We start from the raw sequence: 24,325 nt of genomic DNA on the forward strand, positions 1-24,325 counted from the left end.
GAACCTGGTGGAGAGTCCACCAACGTCGCTGCCCCCTCCTCTTCCTCTGGGCTACGACACTCCCATGTCTCCAACCAAACTCCTGTCAAGGGGGCCCATCCCTGGCACCAGTAACCGAGGCAACAAAGATGAGCAACTGCCCCTGGTGGTACCCAGAGCGGACCGTGACGGGAGTCCTGGAGGGAGCAAATCCACAGGAATGCGTTGGGGATTCTCCTAAATCCACCGGGACACTCCTGATTAGCCATTCCTGGGCTTCAGATGGCCTTCGGCGAAAGAAGGGGCCAAGGACTGCAGGGCGGAGGCCTCCGTGAAAATCGGCAGCCGCCCCTAATCCGAGAAAGCCCTCTGGCTCGGGAGCCCCGGTCTCTGGGCCCTGTCCAGGCCCGCGCGGCCCTAAAATGGACGCTGTTACCATGACTCCGCCCGAGCTAAAACCGACCGGAGAGGCGGGAGCAAAGGCCTGACCTCGACTTAGGGAAACGGCAAGTGTCATTCTCCCTCTCTAGGCTTCTGCCAATTAAAAATCCATTTTTCTGCACGAGACGTATAGCAAACAATATTCAGGATAATTTCTTCTATTTATTGAACGTCTGCTCCACGCTGGGAACTGCGCAAGCCCGGGATGCCCATCATCTCCTGGATGCTTCCAAAAGCCTGGGGTACCGGACTGCCGCGGCCTCCCTGACTCCGCCTGCCCCTCCCCCCACTCGCCCCACCCAGCTGGCCCTGTTTTCCGGCACCTTTCCCGGGGTTCCCCTATCACCCACAACCCTGTTCAACTCTTTTTGGAATCCGCATTCTCCGAGATAAGTTTGGGGTGTTCTGCTGCTAGGATGGAGGCCCGTCCAGTCCTGAACGTCCTTTGACGGCGAAGTCTGCTCTGTGCGCCCCGGGCCTCAGTTCCCCGCCCCCCCCCATTGCAGGCAGGCACGGCGGGGTTGTCCGTGCGCCCCCGGCCTCAATTTCCCACAATTGCAGGCAGGCAGGGCGGCGTCCGCCATGCCCCCCGGGCTTCAGTTTTCCCATTCCTGCAGTCAGGCGAGGAGACCGTGGTCGGGCTTCGCTGCTCTGGGGCAAACAAAGGACAGTCAGGGGCGACCCGTGGCCACATCGTGCCACAGGCTTGGTGGCCAGCAGTGGAAATAGCCCCGGCGCCTCTGGGACGCGTTAGGCCGCCGCCACTTCTCCGCGTGCTAACCTAAGGGTAACGTCTGAGTTCGAAATGGACTTCGGCCAGGTGCCCACAAGCAAGGTGGCGCCTCGGAGGTTTCCTGCCCTACTTCAAGATGGCGACGCGCCTCCCTTTGCTCTCACGCCCGAGGTGGAGGTGGGCTCTGCCCGTTTGCAAGATGGCGGCAGCCTGGGGGAAGCACGCTTCCCACCGCCTGACCCGCCACGTACCCACTCCTAAGATGGCTTCTCCAGCAAAGCCCCACGCAGGAGGGCAGCTCGCTCACTGGCTCTGGCGCAATCACGTGGCCTCACCTCTTCGCCCCTTCCCCGACTCCACGGGCCGTTTCCGCCTCGAGCCCTGACGGACGGCCATCTTCCCCAATGGCCGCCTGCCACTGTTTTTGGCCCCACCCCTCGAGCGACTTCCTAACCATTGGGAGGCGCTGGCGGGGTTCCGCGGCGCTCGCCCCGCCCACCTGCGCGGCAGGAGCCAATGGGCAGAGCGCGCGGGGGACGTGTTCGGGCGTCTCCGCCATTTTGTGAGTCTATAACTCAGAGCCGTTGGGTCGGTTCCTGCTATTCCGGCGCCTCCACTCCGTTCCCCGCGGGTCTCCTGTGTGTGCAATGGACGGGTGAGTAGTACTCGTTCGCTCTCCCCCCTCTCCTTCTCGCGCTCCAGTCTCTTTCTCGTCGCCGCCCCGGTCTCCTCGGGGCGACGGTCCTGGCGCGCCGCTCCGCCTCCACCCCGGGCCCCAGGGCGCCGCCCGGTTCCCTCCCTTCCCCCCGGCCTGGGGCGCGGGTGCGGCCCTGGAGGGGGCCGTCGGGGGCGCGAGGCGGCTGGGGTCCGGGGGAGCCCAGCCCGCTTCCGGTGCCCACGAGGCCTGTCCCGTGCGCACGCGGCGGCCGCGCGGCCCTTCTCGCTTCCCGTCCGGGTTCTGCGCGCACGCGCCGCCCTTGGAGAGTCTTGTGGCCCTTCCGGTGCCCCGTATGGTCTCCGCGCGCCCCGTATGGTCTCCGCGCGCGTGCGCGGCCTCGCGCGCTCCCGGCAGCTCTGGCGCGCGTGCGCGGGCTTTCCCGCCGCGCGGACTGCCCCGGCCTGCCCCGCCCGCCGCGGGCCCGGGCGCGGCCGGAGACGCCGCCCTCCCGCCCGGAAGGGCGCGGGCCCTCCGCCGCCCCCTTTGTTCCAGCCCGGCGTCCCGGGGTGGCGCCCCGGGCGCGGTGGGGGCGGGGCGGCTCGGGACCCGAGCCCGCTCCCCGCGTGCCGAGGTGTCGGGGCGGGGGGGACCGGGCCGCGCGGCGGCCGGGGCTCCGTCCTCGGGAAGGGGTGGAACCCGGTGGAGCTGCGCTCTCCCGTCTGGCACCCCGTGGGAAGCGTTCAGGGGCAGTTGCGGGTATCTTGTGGTGGGGTGCTTCGAACCAGCTCTCCTTTCTCTCTTGGCCCGACCGGGAGGGGCGGGCGGTTAAAAGTGCCCGGAGGGTCACGTGCCTTCGGTGTCTCGGGCTTGAAATGATAGGTTTCAACCTGAATTGAGGCCAACCTTTTAGAAAAATTGCTGCAGCAAGAGGAACTTGATCTCCTCGTGGTCTGCCTTCCGCTTTAGCTGGGGTGGACTTGCCCAGAGAACCCTTTCCCGAGCCAGTGGGCCGTGTGCTCGGTTTTCTTGGCCGTCTGGTCAAGTTCTCGAGTTTTGTCTCTTCTACCGTCCCCCGTAACGTGGTTTGGGGGCGCATCTGTAGCCTCTTGTCGGTGGTGTGGTTACCTAGGCAGCCGGGCCTGGCCTCCGGGTGCCGCTCCTGTTTAGCCTGCCGTGTTTTTGGAAGGTCGGAAAATCTTTCCCAGAAAGGCCGTTTTACGTAAAGCACTTCCTGTGTCCGAAGCCCTCCCTGGGAGTAGGAAGCCGCCAGGCGGCCTGGGTTAGCAGTTGGGAAACTGCGTACTTTTCATTATTTTATTTCAGGGAAGTTTTTTCTTGACTCATTAAGATTTTTAAAAGTCGTTGTCGCTGGCCCGTGAGGTTTTTGCGGGGAAGAGGTGGAGGTTCCGCCGCAGAGGCGGTGGGTGAGGATGGGGCAGAGCCCGAGCCGAGGCTATGGTGGGAGCCCCCTCCCCCTCCCTGAGAGCCCCAGGGGGATCCTGCAGGCGGCGGCCCCGGGGCCCTCTGCCGGGCCCGAGGCTGGGCCGGGGGACATGTTGTGTGACATCATGAGAGGCTCTGGTCACGGGACCGCCAGGCCTTGGCGGCCAGGTGACCTTGTGAGGGGCGTTGCTGGCTAAGTTATCTCTTGAACTGATATTTCGGGAGTCGTTAGTTTGTTGCCAGTTTCTGTTTACTACATAGACGCCCTCGGAGGGTTCTGCTGTCCCGGGGGGGCTTGGGCTGCAGGACCCAGGAGTCCGGGGCAGCTGTGCTCTCCCCCGGCCCCTCCTTTCCTAGCGGGGCCTGCTCTGCGCGGAGGGGGAGAAAGTCCGCTCACGTGGAGCCCGGTTGATGAGTAACTCGTGTCAGTTCTATCTGATCCTTTCCACCGAGCTGCCCCCTTCTCGGCCCCGTGGGGCCGGAGCTCTAATCTCGGGCCCTTGAGTTGCCTTTTTACCGGCCTGCCTTTTGCTGGAAACGTCCCCCAAGCACTGCCAGTTTCTAGAAAGCAAACAGCAGCACCTGAACCTTAACCAGCATCAAGTGTCTCTCCCAGGGCCTGTGGAGGGGGTGTCTTTGTCTTTGGACGGGCGGGAGGCGGGGCCGGGGTCCTGCCGGGAGGGAGCCGGAGGACAATGATGGCTCCTTTTCAAGTGGCGATTAAAGGGCGGACGGCTCGCTTCCCTGCCCCAGCCTTCTAGCTGACGAAGGCCTCGAGCGGGGGCTCGTGCTCCGGGATGTGGCGGGCGCCCTGGCTGACGTTTCCTTTTTTCTCTCCGCAGCATCGTCCCAGACATAGCAGTTGGTACAAAGGTAGGTGCTTGTGATGTTGCTTCCTCCTTCCGCCCGCTCCCACCATGGGCTGCCCGGCTTGGTGCTCCTGGGGTGGACAGCCTGCCTCGGGGGGGGTGGGGTGGGCGGCCCCTCAGCAGTCTGATTTCGGGATCCCCTGCCCTGCCCTCGAGCTCAGAACGGCTTGCGGTTGGAGGTGGGATGCGCGGCGGGGTGACAGGATTTCTGTCCTCGGTTTCGTGTGGGTAAGGTTGAAGTCTGTTTGCACCTCAAGCAGCTTGTCGGGTGGGGGGCGGGACCAGAGAATCTCGGGGCTCGGGTAGTTCCAGGCTGCTTCTGAGGCTGTCCTCGTTAAGATAATTTTTGCTCAGAGAAACGGAACGTCGGGGGCAGAGTGTCCCCCCTCGGGCTGTGTGTCCTGAGCCCCGCAGGTGGCTGGGTGTCCTGAGGAGCAGGTGGCAGCTGGTTTCTGGTCTGGTGGCCGCCGTGCCTGGGCTGGTTTCAGGTTTTCCCAGGCGGACTCGTCTTTGCACGCCGCCTGTCCCGATCTTCCTGCAGATAAAACCTGATTGGTGGCGGGAGGAGGGAGAGGGACTTCATCCGGAGTGCTGTGACTGGCACGGGGACCGTCCCCCAGCTTCTCTGGGGGCCACTTCAGCCGGAGCACCTCTTACAGGGGCTGTCTCCTCCGTCCCGTGCCCCGGGGGGTCTTGGCTGCCAGAATCAGCTGCAAAGGACGGAGGCCCTGAGCCTGTAGGGGGCGTGCACCGGGGGACCCACCGGGAAGGCAGCCTGGTCCTCTCCCTCAGGTTCAGGATAAGCTGGGCCCCAAGTGAGGCACCAGGGGTGTTCGTGCGTAAGCTATCGATGAAGAAGCAAGGGGGCTCTAGGCGCTGTTCCTGGCGCGGTGGTCGTTTGCTGTTGGTGCTGAGTTGACTTCAGGGCAGGAGCCCTGTGGCAGCAGCTGGGAAGAGCTCCCTTGCGGCGTGGACTGGCCCACGTCCCCCTAGGCTTCTACCCGGCAGAGTGGCTGTGCCCCAGTGGGCTGTCCCTGTGGAGCCACTGGTCACCACGTGCACCTGCCGCCTCCCCCACCACGGGAGGGAGGCCTGGGGGAGATGGGCGGCCAAGTGGGCGGGGCTTGCCCCACAGACCCTGCAGATGTAGGCGTGCCAGGCTGTCTGCTGTGAGAACATGGTTGGGGCCAAGAACGCCCCACTCCTGAGGAAATCCCGGCCTTGCTTGTCACCTGTCAGAGACAGGAGTCGAGATGCTCTTTTTAAGGTTGTGCAGCCGGTGTGTGGGAGCTGCCCGGGTGCCCCGTCCCTGTCCAGCTCTGGACGGGGGGCCTTTGTGTGCCGGGGGGCGGGTCAGGGCTCCAAGTCCACATTCCTACCACTTAGGCAGGGGGGACTCTGTCCTTGGTGGCTCAGGGGCATTCTGCCTGGGTTCTCATGTGGCCCTTCGTTCACAGCTGGGGCTGGTCTACTGCTCTGAGCCTTGAAGCGCCCAGGTCCACTTGCTGAAAGTGAGCTGGGGCGTGACGGGTCAGGTCAGCCTGGAGTGCTTGGGGTTTTTAACATTTTGCTTCATTATAACAAATTCCAGCCCGTAAGCGGCTCTGGGTCCTTTTCTGGACTCTAAGACCAGGCAGGGGTCTGAGCCTTTGCAGCTTCTCCACTGGCTCAGGTGTTGGCCCTCTGCACATCCATCTCAGCCCTGAGCCCTGGGGAGCCAGGGGGTGGAGCGGCCCCTGCAGATGCCCGCCAGGCGTGGGGTCTGGGTTCAGGGTCACGCCCGTAGCAGGTGGCCTAGCAGCCAGGGCAGCCCAGAGCATCCTGTTTGCTCCCAGCAGTGTTGGCATGGACCTGATTCCTGTCCTGAGGGGCAGACCTTGAACCTCCTTGGCTTCCTTCGGCTTGTCTCCAGGGGCAGGGTGGGGTGGGAGTGTCCCACTGACTTCCGGTGCTAGACCACGGGAAGGTGGGAAGGCCCCTGGGTGTCTGGCGTCCTTGTTTTTAAGTGGCAGTTAAGCTGGCCTGAGGGAAGGGCAGAGATAAGGTGTTCTTGAGGAGGGACAAGCTGGCAAAAATGGCAGTTGGAGGGTCTGGCCCTGAGAACTGGTTTTTGCTATTCCTGCTGGGAGGGCACGGGGCACCTATAGGGCAGGGAAGCTCTTCTCAGGCCACCGGTTTCGTGTCCGGAAGTTGTTAGAGGGGAGCCTCCTGGTCCCAGTGGGGTCTCCTTGCCCCTCGAGTGGGGTTTTGTCCTCGCCCGGCAGGAGGGCCCCCTGTCTGCTTCACCCTGGCCTCGATCTTAGCTGGTTCTGGGAGTTAATTCAATTAGATTGAGATTAATGAGTCAAGTAGTCATTTCTGGAGAGAGAATGGTTTGGGCACTTTGGGAGCTTCTTGCTTGTTTGTCACCAAGGTGCCCGCCGCCTGGAGAGGTGGCCTTTCTGGTCATCGGGCTCCGGTTTCCTCAGACTGGAAAGTAGGACAGGCTCCTGCGGCTGAGCGGGTGGCTGCAGTGTGTGTGACAAGGGGGCTTTGTCCTCGTGGGCCTTGAGTGGCTCTGCCGTGATTGAGAGCACGACGGCCGAGCCTCGGGGTAGCCAGCCTGAGCCCGTGCAGACCCCAGGCACGGGGGGTGGGAGGCGGGACACGCAGAGCCCCTGTAGGGGACGAGACGCTGGCCCTGCTTGGGGAAAGACCCCCAGGGGCTCCGCAGGTTGGGGAAGGAGCTGTGTCTTGGGTGCAGAACCACCGGGCCCCCGTAGGGAGGGTTGGGGGGCGCTGCGGTGAAGACGCTGCTCGGTTCCAACCCGCCCCTCTTTTCCAGCGGGGATCTGACGAGCTCTTCTCTGCCTGTGTCACTAACGGACCCTTTATCATGAGCAGTAATTCGGCCTCCACAGGTAACCCTAACTGCGGCCCTACCTAGGAGCACTTCCTCTGTGGCTCTCAGGAGTGCACTTGGGGTTGGTTGGTCCTGGCCTTGGTGACCTTGAGCCTCACTTCCCTGGGAGCCAGGTGTGGAGACCTCCCCGTCCCCGCAGCCTCCCAGAGCTGGGAGAAAGCCGATGCCAGGAGAGGGGTCCCTTGCTCTAGGGGAGCCGGGAAGTGCCTTGTGCCACGCACACCATCCTTTTGCAGCAAATGGAAACGACAGCAAGAAGTTCAAGGGGGACAACAGGAGCACAGGCGTGCCCTCCAGGGTGATCCACATCCGAAAGCTGCCCAGTGACGTCACCGAGGGGGAGGTCATCTCCTTGGGGCTGCCCTTCGGGAAGGTCACCAATCTCCTGATGCTGAAAGGGAAGAACCAGGTACAAGGCCTAGGCCTTCTCTGGGATGGTCGCTGGGCCTCCCGGGTCCGGGCCTGGCTCACACACGACCCCCGCCCCCAGGCCTTCATCGAGATGAACACGGAGGAGGCTGCCAACACCATGGTGAACTACTATACATCGGTGACGCCCGTACTGCGTGGCCAGCCCATCTACATCCAGTTCTCCAACCACAAGGAGCTCAAGACGGACAGCTCGCCCAATCAGGCGGTGCGTGCCCTGGGGTGCGGGCGGGCGGAGGCGGGGGAGCGGGTGGTGGCCTTGGGGCTTGTGGGACTCACGGCTCTGCCCCCACAGCGGGCCCAGGCAGCCCTGCAGGCGGTGAACTCAGTCCAGTCAGGAAACCTGGCCCTGGCTGCCTCGGCCGCGGCGGTGGACGCGGGGATGGCGATGGCTGGCCAGAGCCCGGTGCTCAGGATCATCGTGGAAAACCTCTTCTACCCGGTGACCCTGGACGTGCTTCACCAGGTGAGGCGGGGTGCAACGGGGCAGTGCTGGCCTGCGGGTGGGGGCCAGTTCCCGGGCTGAGGCCAACCCCACCCGGCCGCCCTCTTCCTGTAGATCTTCTCCAAGTTCGGCACCGTCCTGAAGATCATCACTTTCACCAAGAACAATCAGTTCCAGGCGCTGCTGCAGTACGCTGACCCCGTGAGCGCCCAGCACGCCAAGCTGGTGAGTGGTCCCCGGGGCAGCTGCGCCGCCGGCTGCCAGGCCCCCACTCACAGCCCTCTCGCTGTCCCCGCAGTCGCTGGACGGCCAGAACATCTACAACGCCTGCTGTACCTTACGCATCGACTTCTCCAAGCTCACCAGCCTCAACGTCAAGTACAACAACGACAAGAGCCGCGACTACACGCGCCCCGATCTGCCATCCGGCGACAGCCAGCCCTCACTGGACCAGACCATGGCCGCAGCCTTCGGTAAGATGCCCGGTGGCAGGACGGCGGTGGTGGGGCCGGGTGGGGCGGGGGGCAGGACACGTAGCTCAGTCCTAGGCGCCCGGCTCTGCACCTGGGGAGGTCAGCACCCGTCTCCCGGGTGCCCACACAGCACCAGCCCGGAACCCACCGGGTGGGGCACTGGCAGCCGGCTCGCACCCATGGGTGCGATGATTAGTGTCTCATTTGTTTCTAGGTGCGCCTGGTATAATGTCAGCCTCTCCGTATGCAGGAGCTGGTTTCCCTCCCACCTTTGCAATTCCTCAAGCTGCAGGTATTCAAACACTCGTCCCCACCACCAACTCTGCATGCCCTCACCTCTCCCGTAGCTCTGCTTCCACGGCAGCCGACGTGGCGCAGTCACGGGGGGAGCCCACCTTCCTGGGCGCAGGCCTCCAGGTTCCCCACGGAGCCTGGGCACAGGGCAGTCGTAGGGCAGGGCCGTGCAGAGAGCCCGCTAACCCCACAGTCTCTGGTCTGGTTCCCTTCAAGCGCCCGGTGAGGACCAGCGCACGGTGGTTGGAGGGATATGCCCCTAGTAGATGCATTTAAGTGGCCTGGTAAGCGGAGCGGCGTGAGCTGGGCGGGCACACCTGAGCATCCCTCCCGGGGGCCAGGCGCCCACCTACATGACAGTTCTGAGCCTGTTGTCCCGCCCGGCGTGCGATTTGCATGGTGACGGGCACCTGCATGCAAGCACGGCCGAGGCCGCTGGGCTCGATCCTGCATCCGAGGAGCTGGAGCTTTCTGTGCTGTTTGGCGCATGTAGACGGTCAAGCCAGCACGGTCTGTGACATGAGAAGCGTGGAGGAGCCGCAGGCGTGTCGCTGGGCCAGCCGCTCCTCCCCACCCCGCACCCCCAACGTGTCTCCGTTTGCATGAGGATGGGCAGGACCCGCGTTTCTGTCTCGGTGGAGAAGGTGGGCGCCGCTGCTTATCTGACCGCCTTTTCCCTCCAGGCCTCTCCGTCCCTAACGTGCATGGGGCCCTGGCTCCTCTGGCCATCCCGTCAGCGGCGGCGGCGGCAGCAGCGGCGGGCCGGATCGCCATCCCGGGCCTGGCAGGGGCAGGAAACGCTGTCCTGCTGGTCAGCAACCTCAACCCCGAGGTACGTGGCTCTTCTAGGCTGTCCTTCCGGAAGTAGGAGTCGGGCGTTTGCTCTCAGGTCCTAGTGCAGACTGAGCCCCTCCCCCAGGCACTGGGGCCCCTGGAGTGCCTGCAGGTGTCACGCTGTTCTCCTCTCTGCACTGACGTCACTCACTGCTGCGTCCTTTCCGCAGCGCTTGGAGTCCTCCTGTTTTCCTTAACATCTCAATGTATGTTCCTAATTCCATGATGCTGAGAGTTGAAGTATTTGGTGTCCACGGGAGCAGTCTTGCAATTTCGAGCCCAACCAACCTCGGTCTGCAGGGGCCTGCGGGGCGCCTCTGGGGAGGGGGTGCAAGCCGAGGCCACCAGCCACGGTCCCTGAGGTGGCAGCCGGGCCTGTGCTTGTCTCGGTGGCCAAGTTCAGCTCAGGGAGCTGGGATGAAATGATAAAGGCTCGAGATATTTTGATGCTTGAGGGACGGGGTTCCTGTTTATTTTAACGAGTTGCTCTCTTGCCTGTCTGAGCACATGTGACTTGCAGCCTCTCGAGCCCTGTCCCAGCTCCTCTAGCCAAGCTCTCCGCTACCAGCCACCCCAGTGAGCCTGACTGGAGGCCCTGGTGCGGGCCCCGGGGAGACAGTTTCTGGAGGGCCTGGTTGGGGGAGTGGGGGGGGCGCCGTCTCCTCCCCGCCGGGGGCGCTCCTGCTGTCCGCCCGGCGCGTGGCTCGTAGTGTGTGTGGTCTTGACTGATGGGACGCCGCGTGTTTTCTTATGTATTTACTGACCTGTGTTTTTGCTACTTTTTTTCTTTTCTCCCCTTCCCCTTTCCCAATTTTTTTTCTTGCCCTGATCCGGAATTTCTTTGCCAACTGACTGCACGGTACTTCTGCTTCCTGTTGTTGCTTGAAACAAAACAAAACCATAAATAAATAAAAACAAAATTCCCCCTCAAACCCTGCTCTCCGGAAACCAACCTGCCCTTGAATATTAACATCCTGACAACTTCATCATCCATCAACCTGCACGCCTGCGGGGCTGCCTCCTCGTGGTGGACGATTCCAACTCGCCCCCTGACCTCTCCCTTTCCCTGTCCCTCGCTGCCTTGCTCTGCTGTCCTCTAAAGAGAGTCACACCCCAAAGCCTCTTTATTCTTTTCGGTATGTTATCGTTCCCACTTTTATTATCTTGTTTTCGTGTAATTGAGGTGGTTGTCACGCTCTGAGATGTCCGAGCGTGCGGTCTGGGCTGCGCTTTGCGTACTGACTTGGACTCCAGAGCATGGTTTACGGCCCCGCATGCTATTGGCAGAGTAGACGTGTCGGTAGCAGCCGCAGGATGGTTCTTGGCAATTGGCCTTTCCTGGATTTCAGGGCTTCTTTGCTGAAGGCAGCCCTCCCGGTAACACTCCCTGTGACTAGACAGCTTCTCAGGCAGAATAAGCAGAGCTGCGGGGAGAGCCAGCCCTGTGCGGGAGTGCGGGTCGCGGGGCCGGCGGGGAGGCGGCCATGGGGCCCGGGCAGCTCAGCAGTCTGTCCCTGTGCCCTTGAAGGCGTGTACGGCGACGTGCAGCGGGTGAAGATCCTGTTCAACAAGAAGGAGAACGCCCTGGTACAGATGGCCGACGGGAGCCAGGCCCAGCTGGGTAAGGGCTGCAGGGCTGCCAGGCCGGGGGGCTGCGGGGCCGGTGCCTAGGGGCCTTGGGTCACGTGGGTCCTGTGTTGTCGTGTCTCCCCCCAGCCATGAGCCACCTCAATGGGCACAAGCTGCACGGGAAGCCGGTGCGCATCACACTCTCCAAGCACCAGAACGTGCAGCTGCCCCGTGAGGGCCAGGAGGACCAGGGCCTGACCAAGGACTATGGCAACTCGCCCCTGCACCGCTTCAAGAAGCCCGGCTCCAAGAACTTCCAGAACATCTTCCCGCCCTCGGCCACCCTGCACCTCTCCAATATCCCGTGAGTGTCTGTAAAGGTCTCCTATGACGGTCCCGCTTCCAGGGCCTTCCACAGGCCCTAGGGAGGCCTAGTGGAGTGTGTTCTTTGCTTGTAGTGCACCTTTCAGATGCTCTTGGTCATTTTCTGATAACCTATTTCTGGGGCCCCTAAAAAGCTCCTGGAGACCCCACCCTTCCCTGGACACTCAGCTGCTGTCTTGAGGGAATGGCCTTGACCTTCCGCAGACTGGCTCAGGTCTTCTCTCCCCCTGCAGGCCTTCCATCTCCGAGGATGACCTCAAGATTCTCTTCTCCAGCAATGGCGGGATCGTGAAAGGGTTCAAGTTCTTCCAGTGAGCCCAGCCCCATCCCCTCGCCCCGCTGCCCCCGGACCTGCCCCGCCCCGCCCCGCCAGGCCCTTCACGGCTCCTTGTGTCCCCTGTTTTCCCTGCAGGAAGGACCGCAAAATGGCGCTGATCCAGATGGGCTCCGTGGAGGAGGCCATCCAGGCACTCATCGACCTGCACAACCACGACCTGGGTGAGAACCACCACCTGCGGGTGTCCTTCTCCAAGTCCACCATCTAGGCCGCCACCAAGGACCAGCCTGCCGGGCACCCGGCGACAACTTCCATCATTCCAGAAAAAAAGCCACTTTAAAAAGCAGCTGAAGTGACCTTAAAAAAAAGACCAGAGATTTTATTTTTTTAAAGAGAAATCAGTATACCTGTTTTTAAAAGAAATTAAATTGAATTCACTTGCTCACCTGGGGGAGGTGGGGTGCCAACCTCAGGCTCTTGGTGACCGTCGAGGCCCAGCCCGGCCCCTTGCCCGTGCCTTCTGTAGTCTGCGTGGCGGGCGCTCCCAAACCTCCACTCGGCTTTCTTGTGCCTTAAACCCGCTGCTCTGGCAGGGCCTTCTTGGGGTAGCAGATGCGTAGGGGTCTGGGGGCCTGGGGGGTCAGCCTCCCATGGGATCGTGTGCCTGCCGCGGTGGGAGACTGTGGGTGGCCGGGTGTGGCCGCCCCCCAATCCTTGTATCATGTATGATTTGCCCCCCAGCCCCAGGGCCCCTCCCCGTCGCTTCTTCAGCTTCGTTTCCACCGTAATCTCTGTATTATGCTTTGATGCAGCTGCAGACACCTGTGCCTAGCAATATTTCCAGTTGACCAAATATTCTAATCTTTTTCATTTATATGCAAAAAATAGTTTTAAGTAACTTTTTATATAGCAAGATGATAAAAATGGTATGAGTGTAACCTAAATTTTCTCCTTGTGGTATGACTTTGTATACTGTACTTTTATTCCTTGTCATTGAGTCGCAGGGCAGGATCTAATTTCCAGGGCAGACACAATGGGGCCGGCACGTCTGCGACCTGCCGATGCCTTACTCACAACTGTCCTCTGTCCGGAGGACAAGTGCTCTTAAACTTTCAGGGTTTCTTTTTTCCTGCAAATTTTGGACCAAAGTTTTGTTTCTGTTTTTTGTCTGCCTCTAATGCTGGGACCCCAGGAGGTGGGACAGCAGCCCTAACCTTCCGGTCTTCACCGCCTTGTCCTGCACTCATGGGTCCAAGGGGCTCCCCGCACAGGCCCTGTGCTGGCCGGCCCTCCTTCAGGGCCTGGGCCTCAAGTTTCCATGTCGGGTGGAACAAGGGTGTAAATATTTATAATTTTTTATACCTGTTGTAAGACGTGAGGGGCAGCAATTGCGGTTTTTTTATGGTGACACAGATGTATATTTTGATAACAGCAATTACAGGCTCAGTATTGTAAGGAGCATGGCAGGCCACTGCCCGCTGCCGGCTTGTAATGCGGAGAGAACTGAATTAAAGCAATTTTATAACAACTCCTACCTTTTCTGTAGGCTCTTTTTTCCTGTCCACATGTAGGAGGTGGTCTGGCCAGTCTGTACTGGACTCTGAATAAATTCTCTGTATCCTGCACTTGATTTCCCTCTTTATTGGGCCTGTTTGTTTCACTGCTGTTTCCTCCTCTGTGTGAACTCAGCCGTGTTGTTCCCCTCACTTCTCGCTTGGGGGTTTCAGGGGGCCTGGAGATGAGGCCCCACATTGCATTCCACCAGACAGACCCCCGCCCCCAGGTGCGCGCGCACAGTCCCCGGAGGCCGGGTCTGCCTGCTGGGCCCTCCGACCGAAATTACTCCAAAAAGCTGCACCCTGCTCAACGATCGCCTTTTATTGTCTGATGGGGCCCCACGTCTGTGTTCAGCCAGAAACCCCCGCCCCCCCACCGCGCGGCCCCGCCCCCGCCCTCAGTCCTTGAACCTGCGGGCCGCCTGCATCTTGCGGTAGTAGCTCTCCGCCTCTGCCTCCGCGGCCTCCCGCTCGCCCAGCACCGGGCCGCCTGCTTTGCGCCGCAGTGTCGACTCCTGGCTGGCCGGCCCCAGGGCCCCGTCGGCCACACCCAGTGGTGGCAGCCCCTCGCCTGTGGCCAGGTTGACGGTGGCCACGGCCCCGAACCGCGGCTCCTCCTGGTCCACGTCACCAACAGAGGAGCCTGGGGACACGCTCGGGGCCTTCGGTCTCCCACGGAAGCCGCGAGCCAGGTCCCCCAGCTCGTAGCCAACCTCCCCCTCGGCCCCCTTGGCCCCTTGGCCCCCCGCCTTCCACTCCCAGGGCCCGTTACCCGCAGACAGGTGGACCACGGGGTGGTGGGGCGCATGCGCGTCGATGGTGACGATGCTGGCGGAGTCACGGTCTGACGGCGGCGACCTATACTGAGAGGAGTCGGAGCTGGCGCTGGAGGATGAGGCCGTCTCGGCCGCCTTGGGGCCCGGCCCACCTGGGGCCTTGGACATGGCGATGACCTGCAGCAGCCGCGGCGGGTTGGCCACACGGGGCTGCGTGGAGGCTGCAGCCACCACAGCACCGCTTTTCTCTGCCATCATGAGCCACTTGGCCCGTACGGCCGCGCTACTCTTGGGGGACAGGCCTGCCGCCGCCTGGACCCCCTCCTCGGGGATGTGCACCAGCGGCTGCGGGCCGGCCCGCGGCGGGAGGATGACCCGCGGCCCGAGCCCCAGCCGTGCCTGGACTGCGGGGTACAGTGAAGGCGGGGCTGGACCCCCTTCCTCTCCCTCGTCCTCCTCCTCGTCCTCCTCCTCGTCCTCCTCTTCCTCCTCGGCCATGGGCTCCGCTGGCGCCCGCAGGTGCGCAGGGCTGGCCTCGTCCGGCAGCCCCAGGCCGCGGCCCTCCAGCGACTTCTGCTTCCACTCGCTGATGAGCTGCTTGGATCGCGAGGCGTCGAGGGGCACGTGGATGGTCATGTGGCGGCGGGCGGGGTCGTCCAGTGAGGGCGTGCTGACGCGGGGCAGTGTGTGGCTGAAGGTCACCATGTTCTCCTTGCCCATGGGGCTGCGTGGGGCCAGCAGGTCCACGTCCACGCTGGCCCGCTTCAGGCTGCCCAGTGAGGTCTTGTCGCGGGCCACAGGCTGGGGCACACCCTCCAGCCGCCCTGGGGGGCCCAGCTCGTCGGTGCTCACGGACTTGTTCTGCTGGTACACCGAGTCATGGCCCCGCTGGGTCAGCGCCCGCAGCGCATCCTTGGCAGGCGCCGGGGCCGCTGGTCTCTCTGCCGGCGGGGCCTGGAAGTTGCCCACAGCGTGGCAGGCCTAAGGATGAGACACGGGCTGGGCGTGGGGCCGGCAGCCAGAGACCAGGGTCCCCACCAAGCCACAGACTTGCCATGGGGGTCCGAGAGGGGAAGTCCGCCTTTCTCCCAATGGGACAAATTCTGGCCTCAGGTCGCTCACTCTGCACATTTGGCAGGTCTGGGCCCATGAGGTTCTGCCTCTAGCTACCAAGGGACAAAACTCAGCAGAGTCCCCCAGGGTGGGGCTGGCCTCCCCTCTCAGACCTACCCCTGGGCCCCCGGGCCTCTCCCCTCAGCCCCTCACCAGGTAGGCTGCGATGCCAGCACCAATGAGGAAGCCGGCGTACACGTCCACGGGGTGGCTGCGGTACTGCGTGATCTGGGTGAGGCCACAGACGCCCGCCGCGATGGCAAAGGAGAACACCAGAATGGGCTTCAGCAGCTTGGTGGCGTCCGAGATGACCGAGTTGAAGTACATCTGCAGCGGGGCAGGCCGGGTGGTCAGGGCAGCCGGTCCTGGTGGGGTGTCCAGGGCATGGGGCTGGGCCGGCTGGGACTCACCGACACGTAGACAGCAGCGAAGGCGGACAGAGTGGCGTGCTGGGATGGGAAGGTCTTCCTGCAAGAGGCACCCGGGTGAGCCCCGCCAGCTCTGGGCCCCTCAGTTTCCCTGCATGCTCCATGGGACGGGGGCCGGACACGCTCACCGTGCAGACAGGATGGCGTGGGTGTCGTGGCCGGAGCAGATGTCCTGCGTGATGTAGGGGTTGGCCTCACACGACGTGCCCAGCAGGGTGTAGTTGGGTTTGCAGACCGTCAGGAAGAAGGGTGCGTGGTAGCCCGTGGCCAGCTGGATGACGTCGGTCACCAGGGCTGTGGCACACAGGCCGAACACGTGGACGCCTGCGGGATGGGAGGGTGAGGGCCGGGTGCGGGAGCTGGTGCCAGACCCGCCACCCTCAGCATGCGGACGCCGTGGGGGACTCACCTACAAAGCGCACCGTCCGCCGAAGGAAGGAGTTGAAGTTGCAGCCGCCGGCGTGGATGCTGCCCTCGGGCCCGCCCGGGCCCCCACTGCGGCCCCACAGCCGGGACTGCAAGCAGTACAGCAGGCCCTCGCCCACCATGATCTGCCAGACAGGGAGGTGCTCAGGCGGGCTCCCGGCCGCGGTGCCCACAGCCGGCCCTGCCCCGCACCAGGACTCACCGAGGCCGCAGGCGCAGCGAAGGCCAAGCTGAGGAGCATGAGCAGCGGGATGAGCTCCTCGCTGGTCTCCACGTAGGGCATGGAGAGTGTGCGGTCGTAGCACTGGAAGCCCACCGTGGCCGGCTTGAAGAGGTCGGTCAGCTCCAGAAAGTAGAGAGACACGACGGAGGACGCCACTATGGGCAGCTGCAGAAACGGGACTGGCCAGGGTCACGCCACACTCGTTGACGGAGTCATCCGCCCATGAACTCAGTCCCTTCACTGATTCATCCACCTATCCACACGTCCGTGCGGCTGTTCACCCATGGATCAGCTCATTCAGCAATCCAGTGACCCCCCCAACTCATCTGTGTAACATCCACAGATCCATCCATCCAACAGAGCCATTACTGCACCCATAACTCACTCATCAATCCACTAATCACCCCATCCATCAACATTCCTTCCATCCATCCATCCGTCATCCATCTGCTTACACATGCTTCCTTCCTTCCTTCCATCTATCCATCCATCCACTTATCCATCCATCCATCAATCAACCCACACACCCATCCACCCACCCATCTATTCATCCATCAGTCTATCATCCGACCATCAACCCTACCCACCCATCCATCCGTCCATCAACCATCTTCCACCATCCAGTCATCAATCCACCATCCATTCATCCACTTAGGCTTCCTTGCTTCCATCCACCTATCCATCCATTTACTCACGCATCCATACATCTACCCACCCACCCATCCATCCAACCATCCATTCATCAGCCCACCCATCCCCTCATCCATCCATCATTCATTTATCCAAACACCCATCCATCCATCCAACTTCCAACATCCATTCATCCATTTATTTATTATCCATCCATCTGACCACCACCCACCCACCCATCCATCCACTCATGCTTCCTTCCTTCCTTCCTTCCATTCATCCATCCATCCATCCACCCACCCACCCACCCATCCATCCATAGGTATGTCCATCCACCTACATTTCCATCCCTCCCTCCTTCTTCCCTTCCACTCACCTACCCACCCATCCATCCATCATCCATCCATCAATCCACCATCAATCCAACCACCCATCTATCCATCCACCCACTCATCTATCCATCATCCAACCATCCACCCATGCTTGCATCCTTTTTTCCTTTCACCCATCCATCAACACACCTACCCATCAGCAATCCATCCATGTATCCATCATCCACACCCCATTCATCCATCATCCATCCATGCTTCCACCCAACCACTCACCCATCCACCCACACATTGATCCACACTTCCACCCTTCCTTCCTTCCAGCTAGCCATCCTACCCACCCACCAATCCATCCTCCCATCCATCAATCCACCCACCCACTCATCCATCAATCATCCATTCATCCAAACACCCATCCCTCCAACCATCAACTTCCAACATCCATCTATCCATTTATTCAGTTTCAATCCATCTGGCCACCCACCCACTACCCACCCACCCTTCCATCCATCCACCAATCCTCCCATCCATCAATCCATCATCTTCAATTATCCATCCATCAATCCACCATCCATTCATCCATCCATTCATGCTTGCTTCACTCACCACCCATCCACCCACCCACCCATCTATCCATCCATAATCCATCCACCCATTCATCCATTATCCATCCATTCATCATCCATCCTTCAATTATCTTCCATCATCCATCAAATCAATCCACCTCCATTCATCCATCCATTCACTCATGTTTCCTTCCATCCATCAGCCCACCCATCCATTTATCCGTCCATCCACGCATCCATGCTCCCATCCATCATGCATCAATCCTACATCCATTCACTCACTCATTCATGCTGCTTGATTCCTTCCTTCCACCCATCCATACACTACCCATCCATCCACCTGTTCATCCATCTATTCATTTGTCATTCATCCATCCTCTCCCATCATCCATCCATCAATCCACCATCCATCTACTCATTCTTCCTCCAACCCACCCATCCACCTATGCATCCACCCACCTACCCATCTACCTATACTTCCCTCCACACACTACCCATCCATCCACCTGTTCATCCATCTATTCATTTGTCATTCATCCGTCCTCTCCCATCATCCAACCATCAATCCACCATCCATCTATCTACTCATTCTTCCTCCAACCCACCCATCCACCTATGCATCCACCCACCCATCCATCTACCTATCTTTCCCTCCACCTACCCATCCATCATCTGTCCACCCACCTACACTTCCTTCCACCCTTCCCTTCTTTCTTCCACCCACCAATCTCTCCACCCATGCTTGCTTGCTTCCTTCCATCTATCTACCCACGCATCTATCATCTGTCCATCATTTTCCATCATCATCCATACATCAAACCACCATCCATCCATCCACTCATCCTTCTTTCCATCCAACCATTCAACCATCAATCATCTTCCATCATTCATCAATCCACTGTCTATTCATTCACCTACTTATGCTTCCTTCCTTCCATCCATCCATCCACCCACTCATCCTTCCTTCCTTCCATCCATCATTCCATCCTACCACCCACCCATCCATAGATACATCCATCCACCTACACCTCCTTCCTTCACTCCTTCTTTCCTTCCTTTCACACACTACCCAACCATTCATCTGTCATCCATCAATCCATCATCTTCCATCATCCATACATGAATCCACAATCTATCCACCCACCCATCCATCCATCTACCCCATCTTCTATCCAACATCCAACCATTCACCCATGCTTGCTTCCTTTTTCCCCTCCATCCATCCATCAACCCATCCACAGATTCACCCATCCATCCATCGACCCACCCACCCACCCACCTGTCCATCACTCACCCACCCATTCATCCATCATCCATCCATCCATCATCCATCCTTCCATCATCTTCCATCAGCTATCAATCCACCTCCATCCACTCACCCAACCATTCCATCATCCATCCATCCATCCACACTTCCTACTTCCACTCACCCACCCATCCACTTACCCATCCATCAATACACCCACCCATCGACCCACCCATTCATATATCAACCATCCAACTATCATCTTCCATCATCCATCCATCAAACTACCACGCACTCATCCATCCTTCCTTCTATCCATCCATCCACCCACCTACCCAACCATCCACCTACCTACACTTCCTTCCTCCCTTCCCTTCTTCCTTTCTTTCACCCACCCATCCATGAACCCTTGTTTGCTTGCTTCCGTCCTTCTTTCCATCCATCTACCCACCCATCTGTCATCTATCCATAATCTTCCATCATCCATCCATCAATCCACCATCCATCCACCTCTCCTTCTTTCCTTCCATTTCATAATTCACCCATCCATCATTTTCCATCATCCATCCATCAATCCACCATCCATTCATCCATCCACTCCTGCTTGCTTGCTTCCTTGCTTCCTTCCACCTATCTACCCATACATCCATTCACTTACTCACCCATCCACTCTCCCATCCACCCATCTATCTGTGCATCCATCTATCAACCTACCCATTCATCCATCCATTCATCAGCCCACCCATCCTCTCATCCATCCATCATCCATTCATCAACCCACTCATCCATTATCCATCCATAAGTCCACCATCCATCCACTTACTCGTCCGTCTATCCAGCCATCCTCTCATCGATCAATCATCCATTCATCCAAACACCCATCCATCATCAACTTCAATATCCATCTATCCATTTATTCTTTTTCCATCCATCCAACCAACCACCCATCTGTCCACCCATCCATCCATCCTCCCATCATCCATCCATCCACCCACCTATACATTCTCCCATCCATCACCCATTGATCCATCTTCCATCATCCATCAACCCACCCATCCATCAATCAACATCCATCCATCTATTCACCTATCCTTCCTTCCTTTCATCCATTAATCCACCCACCCACACACCCATCAACCCATCCATCCATCCCCTATTCGTCCATCCATCCACATACACTTCCTTCCTTTCCTCCACCCACCTATCCATCCATCAATCCACCATCCATCCATCACCTATTCATCCACTCATCCATCAATCATCCATGCATCCAAACACCCATCCCTCCGTCCATCAACTTCCAACATCTATCTAACCATTTATTCATTTTACATCCATCTGACCACTCACCCACCCACCCATCTGTTCATCCATCCACCCATCCATCATCCATCCCTCCATTAATTTCCATCATCCATCCATCAATCCACCTCTATCCATCCGTCATCTTCCATCATCCATCCACCTATCCACCCATTCGTGCTTCCTTCCTTCCTTCCTTCTATCCACTCACCCACTCATGCATCCATTCATCTTTCCACCCAACCACTCATCCATCCACCCAGCCTTCCTTCCATCCACCCACCCATCTATCCATCCATAAATCAACATCCATCCACTTACCCATCTATCAACCCAACCATCCACTCATCCATCAATCATCCATTCATTCAAACACCCAGCCCTCTGTCCATCAACTTCCAATATGCTTCTATCCATTTATTCATTTCCCATCCAGCCGACCACCCAGCCAGCCAGCCAGCCATCATCCATCCATAAATCCACCATCCATCCATCCATCCGTTCATCCACCCACCTTTTCTTCCTTTCATCCAGCCATCCACCTATCCATCCTCCCATCCATCATCCATCCATCATCTGCCATCATCCGTCCACTCATACTTGCTTCACTTACCCATCCATCAACCCACCCACCCTTCCACTCATCCATCAATCATCCATCCATCCATCCATCCATCAATGCACCCACCCATCCATCTACCCACCCATCATCCATCCATCCACCTATACTTCCTTCTTTTCTTCCACCCACCCATCCATCCATCAACCCACCCATTTCCCCCATCCAACTATCATCCATCCATCCATCCGAGCACCCATCCTCCATCCATCCTCCATCCATCATCTTCCATCATCCATCTACCAATCCACCATCCATTCATCCACCCACTCATGCTTGCCTTCTTCCTTTCTTCCATCCATCCATCCATCCATCCACCCATCATACCACCCACCCATCCATTAGTCCATCCATCCACCCACCCACTCACCACTTCATTCATCTCTCTCCTCCAGCTACCCTTGCTGTCTTGAACAACCTAGAAACAACAGACAGGTTCCTGCCTCCGGGCCTTTCCTCTCAGGGATAGAAGGACGCACTTAGACACTCCTCTGGAGTGTCTGGCCCTCCTTGGAGACCCCCTTCCTGGCACCAGTCTCTCCATCCCTTGCGCTGCTTTATTTCCTCTGCACCCAGTACCTCTATATGCCAACTTCACACTCAGCCCTGAGAAGATGGGCATCTGGTCCATGGCAGGTGCTGAATAAATGAACAAATTCTCTGAATTACTCATTTGTGCAACTGTCCTTCTGCATACCCTGATCATGTGTCCTCAGGTGACAGGCACACAGCACACATGACATTCCTGCTCACAGCAGCTGTGGTGAATGGGCAGGAGGCTAAGGTTCAGGAAAACTGAGCTGCGTTTGACCAAGTCGCAGACATGGCACCCGAGGAGGGCAGGGGGGCAGGATCTACACCTCACTCACTCACCCACTTGTGCTGCAAAGCTATTGAGCAGATTCCAGTGGAACCTTCTTATGGAAGCAGAACCTCCCGGTGTCCTCTGCCTCCCCTTCTGGTCCAAGGATCTCAAACTCAAACCCCCACCAGGGCCAGGTGGGGCTGGCACATCTGGGGACCAGAGAGTAGGCGGGCCCCTAACGGCACCCAGCTGCCTTGGGAAGCCCCCACCTCCACTCGATTTGTATGGCGCCTTGAGAGGGGCCTCGTCCCTCTATGCAGCCCTGGCCAGGGGCTCCCAGAGGGGAAGTGCCAAAGGTGGGGTTGCAGGAGCTGGGCTGGTGTGCAAGGAGCATTTATTGAGTGCCTGCTGCATGCAGGCATGAGGCCCAAGGCAGTTAAATGAAGCCACCTGCCTGGGCTTGCATCCTGGCTCCACCTCTTCCCCGTGCCTCAGTTTCCCCAGCTGAAAACAGGACCAATAAAGTGGCCACCACCCAGGGCTTCAATGCAGGACTGGATAAGCAAATACACTGAAAGCGCTTAGAGTCTGGCACACGTGGAGCCTATAGCGGTATTAGCAGCAGTTAGCAGCTGCCTCCGTGATCACGGTTAGGGTCATCTGGCTCGGCGGGCAGACAGCATCAGGCCACAAAGAGGGTTTAGGTGGGGACTGGGAAGCGCCTTAAAATCACCCAATCTTTCCGCGACAGGGTCGTGCTGAAGACCCCCACGACTTTCTGAGTCCCGAGCGGGCGGTGCGGCTATGATGCCTGGCCGGCTCCCCTGCTTCTCCTCCAGCCTCTGCCCGCATCTGCCCGCCGGACCAGACTGGAGGGAGAACCGGCGGCCCCTGGTGGCAGGTTGGGTGGTGGGGCTCCCCAGTCAGAGCCCGCCACCACCTGAGGGTCTGTAAGTGCCTCTGGAATCCCAACACCCGCCTCTCACCGCTTCCCAAGACCCTCGGCTGAAAACCAGGAAGCCCTCAGCACAAATCTCTGCACCAAAGGAAGATCACTCACACACACCCACGATGTCGAGCCAACTTGCTTGCTTTGGGGGCGTGTGTGTTTAAAAAAAAAGAGAAAAGAAAAGAAAAAAAAAGAATGGAACACTGGCCGTAAAGGAAATGCTGACCGGGACTGGGATATGGTTTTGCGCCCACTGGGTCAGTCAAAATCCAGACGCCGCTAACGCTCGGGGCAGACGCAACTGCGGGAAAACAGGCACGCACGTGGGGGCCTCCGTGGGAGGACTTTGGGGTCTTTCCCTTGTGACCACACCCTGCTCCCCAGGGAGGTACCCTGCAGATAAGCTCTGCACACTTGTGTGGGGTGACACAGGCCAAAGGACTTAAAGAGTCTCCTTCTAGGAAAGTCTGTGAGACACAAAGGCTAGGAAGCACCCGAGTGCCCAACTCCCTGGGGCTGGGGCCCAGCACTGGAGTACTACATAGCAGTGAAAAAGGATGGGGCACCATTTCCTGGGACGATGGTAAGCAACAATCTCGGCCAGAAAAAAGCCAAGGGCAGGAACTTGTGTTTGCAAAGGTGGTGGGGGGAGGCTGCATATCTGGTGGACTTAAATGGGTGTGAAAGGTTTTCTGCGAGGGGACACAGGGGAGAGTAGTGGCAAGTGGAGGGGGTTAGGTGCCTGGGGAGGGGGGGTGTTGCCTCCGTGATGCCTGGAGAACACTGAGAAGGTACAACCTACTGTAATGAGAATTCAAATGCAAATCTGAAGAATCATCGGATTTCCTGCCCGTTGGGGAAGTACCCAACAGCCGGGGTGACCCTGCACAGGGTGGTGGGGGATGCTGTTTGCTCAGGTCTGGTAGCCCCCCCCTCTCCACCCACACCTTGTCTGGGCCCCTCGCTGGAGCTGGGTTTCCCCGGCACGGCAAGCAGGGTGCACTGTGGGTAACCCAGGTGCTAACCATCTAAGTGTGGCTACACGTTGTCTGCTGGTCGTTAGCGCTTAATATGTGCCCGGTGGCTGCATTTACCATCTTTTACTTTTTAAACACTCACGAGGCCTTCACTATGTGCCCAGCCTGTTCTATCAGAGCTTGGCGAAGTGCAGGGATTTCAATTCAGACCTTCAGGCCTCCGGCCCTCACGCTGGAGGAAGACAGCGCATCCATACCCCGCGCCCCCCCACCCATGGCCCCCAGCGCCTTGCTCCAGCCCCTTCATCTGCGCTGCTGACCCGTACCCCAGACTGCAGGCCCCGCCTCCCAGCATCTGCCCAGCTCCTGCAGGACAGCCTTCTGCGCCTCTGCAACGCCTACTCGTCCTACAGAGCCCAAGTGTTCTGACCCACCCCCACCCCCAGGCACCCTAGCTGTGCCTGGACCCGAGGCTGACGCGACCTGTGCCCGTCCCTCGGCGTGGGGGTCCCCGAGGGCCGGCGGAACTGAGGCCTCTGCCCCTCCCCCACCAGCGCAACCAGCCCCCCACTCACCTCTACGAAGTAGAAGCAGGGCAGAAGCGTCATGCTGTCCTTCGGGCTTTTATTCTTCTCCTTGGTCGAGATCAT

The 24,325-nt window shown here is 59.4% G+C and overlaps 2 protein-coding genes across 6 annotated transcripts; one reads left to right on the forward strand and one right to left on the reverse strand.

Annotated features, from left to right (window-relative positions):
- The first annotated feature begins 6,950 nt into the window (after positions 1–6,950).
- Positions 6,951–13,355, forward strand: PTBP1 (polypyrimidine tract binding protein 1). Of its 2 annotated transcripts, XM_079701941.1 has the most exons (13): positions 6,951–7,023; positions 7,262–7,434; positions 7,516–7,662; positions 7,750–7,920; positions 8,014–8,124; positions 8,198–8,372; positions 8,587–8,664; positions 9,350–9,498; positions 10,603–10,636; positions 11,029–11,121; positions 11,217–11,433; positions 11,687–11,764; positions 11,866–13,355. In XM_079701941.1, exons 1-13 carry the CDS (start codon positions 6,999–7,001, stop codon positions 11,996–11,998), a joined length of 1,584 nt encoding a protein of 527 aa, XP_079558067.1. In that variant the 5' UTR covers positions 6,951–6,998; the 3' UTR covers positions 11,999–13,355. The 2 variants fall into 2 exon arrangements, with proteins under 2 accessions (XP_079558067.1, XP_079558068.1); XM_079701942.1 differs by lacking the exon at positions 8,587–8,664.
- A 329-nt stretch (positions 13,356–13,684) lies between these two features.
- Positions 13,685–24,325, reverse strand: PLPPR3 (phospholipid phosphatase related 3; the record flags this gene model as incomplete). Of its 4 annotated transcripts, none has more annotated exons than XM_079702583.1 (7): positions 13,685–15,043; positions 15,329–15,502; positions 15,586–15,643; positions 15,732–15,897; positions 16,013–16,154; positions 16,232–16,417; positions 24,251–24,325. In XM_079702583.1, 7 exons carry the CDS (start codon positions 24,323–24,325, stop codon positions 13,685–13,687), a joined length of 2,160 nt encoding a protein of 719 aa, XP_079558709.1. The 4 variants fall into 4 exon arrangements, with proteins under 4 accessions (XP_079558709.1, XP_079558710.1, XP_079558708.1 ...); XM_079702584.1 differs by having other exon boundaries at positions 15,329–15,403; positions 15,732–15,927; XM_079702582.1 differs by having other exon boundaries at positions 15,732–15,927.

The sequence above is a fragment of the Hyperoodon ampullatus genome (assembly GCF_949752795.1).
Source record: "Hyperoodon ampullatus genome assembly, chromosome: 4".
Classification (NCBI taxonomy): domain Eukaryota; kingdom Metazoa; phylum Chordata; class Mammalia; order Artiodactyla; family Ziphiidae; genus Hyperoodon; species Hyperoodon ampullatus.

Excerpts from the sequence above, each read along its gene's own strand:
- PTBP1 (XM_079701941.1), top strand. The coding sequence starts at position 6,999 with ATGAGCAGTAATTCGGCCTCCACAG. Across the intron at positions 7,024-7,261 it reads CAGTAATTCGGCCTCCACAG|CAAATGGAAACGACAGCAAG; the intron begins GTAACCCTAACT and ends ATCCTTTTGCAG. Across the intron at positions 7,663-7,749 it reads ACAGCTCGCCCAATCAGGCG|CGGGCCCAGGCAGCCCTGCA; the intron begins GTGCGTGCCCTG and ends CTGCCCCCACAG.